General features: G+C 40.3%; 1 protein-coding gene across 1 annotated transcript in view; it reads left to right on the top strand.

Annotated features, from left to right (window-relative positions):
* The first annotated feature begins 3005 nt into the window (after positions 1-3005).
* The window catches only part of LOC138637918 (olfactory receptor 5P62-like), a 55623-nt gene continuing 49834 nt past the window's right edge, over positions 3006-8794 (top strand). The window contains exons 1-4 of the mRNA XM_069726871.1: positions 3006-3014; positions 5770-6591; positions 7097-7161; positions 7417-7540. Coding sequence (XP_069582972.1) covers positions 3006-3014; positions 5770-6591; positions 7097-7161; positions 7417-7540 — 1020 coding nt within the window. The remainder of the gene's footprint in view (positions 3015-5769; positions 6592-7096; positions 7162-7416; positions 7541-8794) is intronic.

The following is an 8794-nucleotide window of genomic DNA, read 5'->3' as shown; positions in this document are numbered from 1 at the left end:
ATAAAGCTTTTGGGCATCACTGCACACTGCCTCTTCTTCCATTTCTCCAATGCTGCTTGGCTGGCCCCCTGTTTCCAAGCCAAGAGATTCAGAGAACAGAAGTAGAGACGGCTCCTGTCCTGGGCTCTCTGACTGCCTGGCCAATTTGGCAGGTGGTGAAGAGACAGATGGCTGCTCTCCAGTGCTCTGTGCCTGAGAGGATGTGGCACTAACTGAAGTCGATGCCGAGGCGTTAGCTGCCATCCACCCGACAACGGCTTCAATTTGGTCTTCACGTAGCAGCGGTGCACGGCGCTCTCCGACAAAGCTGCGCATGAAGGACTGTTCCCTGCTGAAACTGAGTGACGACGAGTCACCGGCGCCCGCAGCAGGCACAGAATCACCACGTCCTCTCCCTGCTCCTCTCCCTGCTCCGCGCCCACGCCCACGTGCCTTACTCCCTGCCCTCTTCATCTTGGTTGACAGATAAAGATAAGCAGAAAAGTACTAAGGCCTTAGTGTGCTTATTCCTGAAATGCTCCTCCTAACAGGTGTAAGAAACACTAATGTTGTAAATTGTGGACTAAACTTTATTATTTTTCAAATGTGGCCTACACAAGTGTTAAGTTGTGTTTGGTGAACTTAACTTTTTTTTTGGTGCAGATCGGGCTACAGAGCTAGTTTAAATCACACGGAGACCGTGTAGACAGCCGTAAACGGCGCTGCAAGGCCAAAAAACCCTCCTCTCGGTTATCCTATATAGTGTTTTTCCACTATTTAGCTGGATACGAGTGGAAAGACACTAATAGGAATTTTTTTTTTCAAATTTTAAACAGGCTGCACTATTTGAAAAAAAGTAAAATTTTTCTCAAGGTATGAGGCAGTAACGAACCCTGAGCTGAATCCAACCGGCTATGGCTGCACACAGACTACAGGGCGAGCTGGGCTCACACGGAGACCGTGCAGACAGCCGTAAACGGCGCTGCAAGGCCAAAAAAACCTCCTCTAGGTTATCCTATATAGTGTTTTTCCACTATTTAGCTGGATACGAGTGGAAAGACACTAATAGGAATTTTTTTTTTCAAATTTTAAACTGGCTGCACTATTTGAAAAAAAGGAAATTGTTTTTCAAGGTATGAGGCAGTAACGCACCCTGAGCTGAATCCAACCGGCTATGGCTGCACACAGACTACAGGGCGAGCTGCGCTCACACAGAGACCGTGCAGACAGCCGTAAACGGCGCTGCAAGGCTAAAAAACCCTCCTCTAGGTTATCCTATATAGTGTTTTTCCACTATTTAGCTGGATACGAGTGGAAAGACACTAATAGGAATTTTTGTTTTTCAAATTTTAAACAGGCTGCACTATTTGAAAAAAAGTAAAATTTTTCTCTAGGTATGAGCCAGTAACGAACCCTGAGCTGAATCCAACCGGCTATGGCTGCACACAGACTACAGGGCGAGCTGGGCTCACACGGAGACTGTGCAGACAGCCGTAAACGGCGCTGCAAGGCCAAAAAACCCTCCTCTAGGTTATCCTATATAGTGTTTTTCCACTATTTAGCTGGATACGAGTGGAAAGACACTAATAGGAATTTTTTTTTTTCAAATTTTAAACAGGCTGCACTATTTGAAAAAAAGTTAAATTTTTCTCAAGGTATGAGCCAGTAACGAACCCTGAGCTGAATCCAACCGGCTATGGCTGCACACAGACTACAGGGCGAGCTGGGCTCACACGGAGACCGTGCAGACAGCCGTAAACGGCGCTGCAAGGCCCAAAACCCCCCCTCTAGGTTATCCTATGTAGTGTTTTTCCACAATAGAGCTGGAGACTGGTGGAAAAACACTAATAGGAAATTTGAGAAAAAATGTGCAGCAGGCTGCACTAAGAGAAAAAAAGGACAACTGTGTGAGGCAGTGTGAACCCCCCCTGAGCTGAATACAACCGGGTATATGGCTGCACACAGACTACAGAGTGAGATGCACACACACACACACACAGAGACCTTGCAGAACGCTGTTAAAACAGCGCTGCAAGGCAAGAGCAAGGTGAACAGTGAAGAACACACAGCGTTTTGCTAAATTAGCCTTTGGAAAGGAAAATAAAGCAATTAGCTAGCTCGACTGGCCCTCAGTTAGAACACAGCGTCCTGTCCCTAACTGAAATCACAGCAGAGTGAGCGCAAAATGGCGGCAGCGTTTTTTATAGTGCAGAGTGACATCATTTCAGCAGCCAATCCAAGCCTTGCCAGTACTTACATGCCCACCATGCTAAACAGGATGTGCCCACACTTCCAATCATTCCTCATTGGCTGCTGCGTTCAGTTTGAATTCTGGGAACTTCCGATTCCGGTATCCGATACGCGGGAAGTATCGGAATTCGGTATCGGAATTCCGATACCGCAAATATCGGCCGATACCCGATACTTGCGGTATCGGAATGCTCAACACTAGTCAGGAGCGCTCCACGGCTACTTCTAGTGTGGTGTGATAGGATTAGGGTTTGCGGTCAGCAGAGTTCCCACGTCTCAGAGCTCGTCCTATGTTATTAGTAACTATCAGGTCACTTTGTGTGCTCTTAACCACCAGGTCCATTGTGTTTCTAAACCACCAGTTCATAACAGCCAAATCTCTCACATGATGCCAAGAAAAGGCAACACCCTCCTTTATTTTTGCCCCACTGACCTCTGTTTCCTGGTCCGTGTTTGGAGCCATCTTAAAGTCACTGTCAGCTGCCATCTTTGACTCTTTCACAGCGGTCAACATCTCAAAATCACTGTCAGCCACCATATTCAATTTCTTAATGGTGGTAAACACTTCACAAAGCTCGAGCGTCTTCTCAAAGTCACTGTCAGCCTCTTGTCTTGTTCCAATAGGGAAAGGTGTAGGAAATGCCATCCAAGCTCCTCCCGCCCCAGTCATAGACGCCAGATCCTTCTCTGACAGTCTTAGGCTGCCTTCACACAAGCAGCATTTGGTCAGTATTTTACATCAGTATTTGTAAGCCAAAACCAGGAATGGAGCAAATATGGAAAAGGTATAATAGAAAGATATGTACCACTTCTGCATTTATCACCCACTCCTGGTTTTGGCTTACAAATACTGATGTAAAATACTGACCAAATACTGCTAGTCTGTTTTCAAGCAGCACAAGAAAACACATAGTAGTGGTCAAGTTCTGGATGAAGCAGAGCAAAACACATGGTGAATAGGGCAGCACTTAGAAGGCATGCAAGAGGCCGGCGTAACAACTACACATAGTATGCTGTGGTATATAGGATAATTAGAAGTTGTTTACTGGGCTGAAGTTAAACTACTTAAAATAGTGATTTACAAAGTTAAATTACTTTCACTCTTGGATAGAATTATCAACACAAAATTGAAAGTTTAGTTGCTCTTTAAGTGATTGTTGAAAAATAGTCAATGTTTTTTTCAAGTGTGTGTGCTGAGAAGCAACAAGTGTTAAGTCTCTAGAAATAAAAGAATTGAGTCAAATAATTAAAATTTGTGTCAGTAAATAAAGACTTTGAGGTAGGTACCCTTTGTATGTGGAACCTCTTTTTGTAGGAGCTCTGTATGCCTACTTTTCCCCTACCACTCAATTATCTTACCTTGGGTGTTGACATCTCTTTTGGCAGTAGTTACAATATTATGTTTCTATTTCTGGATAAATTCTGTAAATTGGGGCACACACACTTCTTGTAAGAGACTTAACCCTTAGTTGCAGACACAGTGTGTCACTATTTGTTTTGGCAAAGGCTAAACTGGAATGTAGAGAATATGCATTCTACATGTCGAGCGCATCTAAATCCCTGGTCAAGTTTAAATATTAGCATACCTACCAAGGTTTGAGCCCAAAACTGGTACACTTCAGCCCTGCATCTGGGATTACACTGGAACTTCACAACAATGCCCCAAATCACCAACAAAATACTTTATGAAATACATTTCTTAATTTACATTTTTTATACTAGGATCTTCTTATTTTCATTTCCAACACTACTTTGTATTAAAATTTCAAAATTTCCTGCAATCACAATATACATTAATGGTTTTCTCATAGTTATTGTGTAAGTACAGTATTAACAGAAGTGGAGCACTTTCAGCAAACTTTTTTTTCTAGAATGTGTGCCAGGAAATGTCACTGTCCCTGGAGTTTCACATCTAACTTCAATTAATAAACATAAAACATAAAAAAAAAAATATATATATACATATATATATATATATATATATATATATATATATATATATATATATAATCTCTCATACATCATATTTGTCTATTATTCACAAGCTATGGACTGAAAAAAATCATAATATCTGGAGGATACCCCAAGTAGCCAGTACGTTCTCTTTTTCTCTTTTTACATGTACACTTAGTTATAAGCATTACTTTGTAAAAATTATATAACTTGTATCTACCATCCATTCATGGTCTTAATTAGAAATGTGAGGATCGATTTGTTAGCTTGGGTCTATCAGCCAGGTCAGTAATCTCCGGCCCTAGAATGGGAGGCTTGTGAATTTCTTACCTTCTGAGATGCCTGACTGTTGATTGGCCGGGTTGATGCAACATCATTATTTTGCCGTGATGCCCAGATGACATTGAGCCAGCCCAGCTAATCAAAAGCCAAGTTAGGGATCCCAGAAGGTAAAATGTTTGCAAATCTTTTTCCAGTGGTTAAATAGAACTGAACTGATTGATGGACAAGAGTCATGTGAATTGATCCATCCAACTCAAGCCTTAATGTAATCTGTATAAGTGTTTTTATTAATCCATGCCCTTTGAAAATATTTTGCAAAGTCAGAAAATGTCTTAAATAAATCCCCCAGAAGAAAATCTTTCTTTACATCAGTTCTTAGACATGGGTCCTGAGCAGAAGACTCAGGTTCCAATTATATTTCATCTGAAATGAATGGTAGACCTTGGAGATTTGGCAAATTTAGGTTTTAATGCAGAATGATGAAAATCCTGATGTTTGCTGTTTTTCATCATATTGAAAAGTCTAAGCAGTTCATAACTGTTTCTTGTCAGATTTCATTTTACTGCAGATGGAAGAGTTTAGCAATACCTCAGTGAAAGAATTTCATCTCCTCCCTGGTATCAGTCTACCACCCTACCCGTGCCCTCCGCTCCGCTAATGACCTCAGGTTAGCATCCTCAATAATCAGAACCTCCCACTCCCGTCTCCAAGACTTTACACGTGCTGCGCCGATTCTTTGGAATGCACTACCTAGGTTAATACGATTAATCCCCAATCCCCACAGTTTTAAGCGTGCCCTAAAAACTCATTTGTTCAGACTGGCCTACCGCCTCAATGCATTAACCTAACGATCCCTGTGTGGCCTATTTATAATAAAAAAAAAAAAAAAAAAAAAAAAAAAAAGGTTCCTCGCATCATGTTCTCATACACTTTATGCAGTATTAGCCCTCTGTGTCTGTACTGCTACATACTTAGGCAGGTAACTGGTTCATGCAGCTTTACATGAACACCTGAGCCTTACACTATAGCTGGTCCGAATAACTAAAGCAATTGTTACCATCCACCTCTCGTGTCTCCCCTTTTCCCCATAGTTTGTAAGCTTGCGAGCAGGGCCCTCACTCCTCCTGGTATCTGTTTTGAACTGTATTTCTGTTATGCTGTAATGTCTATTGTCTGTACAAGTCCCCTCTATAATTTGTAAAGCGCTGCGGAATATGTTGGCGCTATCTAAATAAAATTATTATTATTATTATTATTATTATTATTATTATTCTCCTGTCATTTTACAACTTCAATGAATTCCAGGTCCTGTTTTTTATTATTATATTGATCATGTATCTTGTTTGCATCTTTGGGAATCTTCTGACGGTAATCTTAGTTGAAATTTCATCTTCTTTGCATTTACCAATGTATTTCTTCATTAGTGTGTTTTCAGTCTCAGAAATGTTGTTTGTGTCTGTTACTGTTCCAAAACTGTTAGTCAACCTTATTGTAGCTGAGAAGTATATTTCCTTCACTGGCTGCTTTCTACAATTATTTATATATAGTTCACTTGGAGCAACTGAATGTTGTCTACTTGCTGTGATGGCCTTTGATAGAGATCTGGCCATCAACCTTCCTCTCGCCTATGGAAGCATCATGACTCATAATCTTTGTGTCAAGTTGGTCATAATTCCATGGTTCTTTGGATTTGGCATGGGTTCAATCCCAACTTTGTTCATGGTAACTTTGAACTATTGTGGCCCCAATGTCATAAACCATTTTTTCTGTGACTTGGCTCCATTGCAAAGTTTATCTTGTTCTAATCCATTCAGAAGTCAACTAGCCACCACTATTAGTGCAGCATTTGGTTGTGTTGTGCCTTTTATTTTCATTATGGCTTTTTATTTCCATATTTTTTATGCAATCTCAAAAATCCGGTCCATAGAGGGGAAAGCCAAAGCTTTTTCGACATGTTCTTCACATCTGATTGCTACCAGTCTTTTTTATGGCACTATCATAATTGTATATATTAGACCTCAAACCAGTCAATATGATAAATATCTAGCTCTTATATACACAGTAGTGGTTCCATTGTTGAACCCATTTATTTACACTTTGAGGAACAAAGAAATTAAGCTAGCTTTGGTAAGAATAATACATAATCACCAATTTCATCAATGGTCACCATGATCTACAAAATCCACAAATATCTTTAAAATTTTCCCACATTGAGGCAATTGGTGATTCGAAGTAATGAAATATGCTTAGTGGTTATACCCAAGAAAGATATACACAGTGTTTTGAAAAAGTAGTGATTCGCTGAGAACCTGTTCACATTTTTTCACGCTACACCCACAAACTTAAATGTATTTTATTGGGATGCTATATGATACCAACACAAAGTAATAATAATTTGTGAAGTGTAAATGAAATGATTCCTAGTTTTCTAAATGTTTAAAAAGTACACACTACCATTCAAAAGTTTAGGGTCACTTAGAAATGTCCTTATTTTTGAAAGAAAAGCACAGTTTTTTTCAATGAAGCTAACATTAAATGATTCAGAAATACACTCTATACATTGTTAATGTGGTAAATGACTATTCTAGCTGCAAATGTCTGGTTTATAATGCAATATCTTATATAATAATAGGTGTATAGAAGCCCATTTCCAACAACCATCACTACAGTGTTCTTATGGTACTTTCTGTTTGCTGCGTAAGAAGGCTAATGGATGGTTAGAATACCCTTGGAAACCCTTGTGCAAGTATGTTAGCACAGCTGAAAACAGTTTGGCTGATTAGAGAACCTATATACCTGACCTTCCTTTGAGCTAGTTGAGAATCTGGAGCATTACATTTGTTGGTTCCATTAAACTCTCCATTAAAAATAAAAATAAAGATTATTAACTCTCAAAATGGCCAGAAAAAGAGAACTTTCATGTGAAACTTGACAGTCTATTCTTGTTCTTAGAAATGAAGGCTATTCTATGCAAGAAATTGCTAAGAAACTGGAGATTTCCTGCAGAGGAGAGCACAAACAGGCTCTAACCAGAGCAGAAAGAGAAGTGGGAGGCTCCGCTGCACTGAGCAACAAGGCAAGTACATTAGAGTCTGTAGTTTGAGAAATCGATGCCTCACAGGTCCTCAACTGGCAGCCTCATTAAATGGTACACGCAAAACACCAGTGTCAATGTCTACAGTGAAGAGGCAACTCCAGAATGCTGGCCTTCAGGGTAGAGTGGCAAAGAAAAAGCCATAGTTGAGACTAATAAAAGGAAAAGATTAATATGGGCAAAAGAACACAGACATTGGACAGAGGAAGATTGGGAAAAAATGTTATGGACAGAAGAATCCAATTTGAGGTGTTTGGATCACACAGAACAACATTTGTGAGACACAAAACAAGTGAAAAGATGCTGGAAGAGTGTTTGACCCCATCTGTCAAGCATGGTAGAGGTAATGTGATGGTCTGGGGTTGCTTTGGTGCTGGTAAAGTGGGAGATTTGTTGTACAAGGTAAAAGGGATTTTGAATAAGGAAGGCTATCACTCCATTTTGCAACGCCATGCCATACCCTGTGGACAGCGCTTGATTGGAACCAATTTCATCCTACAACAGGACAATGACCCAAAGCACACCTCCAAATTATGCAAGAACTATTTAGGGAAGAAGCAGACAGCTGGTATTCTATCTGTAATGGAATGGCCAGTGCAATCAACAGATCTCAGCACCATTGAGCTGTTGTGGGAGCAGCTTGACCGTATGGTACGCAAAAAGTGCCCATCAAGCCAAACCAACTTGTGGGAGGGGCTTCTGGAAGAATGGGGTGAAATTTATCCAGATTACCTCAGCAAATTAACTGCTAGAATGCCAAAGGTCTGCAATGCTAGAATTGCTGCAAAGGGAGCATTCTTTGAAGAAAGCAAAGTTTGAAGGAGAAAATTATTATTTCAAATAAAAATCTTTTTTTCTAACCTTGTCAATGTCTGGGTTAGCTTCAAAAATCATTTGGCAACTCATTTGATTAATAAAAATATGAGTTTGCATGGAAGACACAAAATTGTCTGGGTGACCCTAAACTTTTAAATGGTAGTGTATATCTGAAAATTGAGATGTGCATTTGTATTCAGCCCCCTGAGTCAATACTTTGTAGGACCACCTTCCTTAGCAAATACTGCTGTAGGTCTTTTATTTAAAGACAGTGGTTGCTCGGTCGCTCTGTCTTCCCAATTTAAACTTGGATCAGATCTCTGTACTCTCTCTCAGAGGGTCTCTCTACTTGCCTCACTATGCACACACTATTTCACTTGGAATATCTCAACCCTCCCCTAACATTTTGTCGCACTGTGT

This window comes from Ranitomeya imitator, chromosome 1 (genome assembly GCF_032444005.1).
Source record: "Ranitomeya imitator isolate aRanImi1 chromosome 1, aRanImi1.pri, whole genome shotgun sequence".
Taxonomy (NCBI): Eukaryota; Metazoa; Chordata; class Amphibia; order Anura; family Dendrobatidae; genus Ranitomeya; species Ranitomeya imitator.
This window is presented reverse-complemented; position numbering and strand designations above follow the sequence as displayed.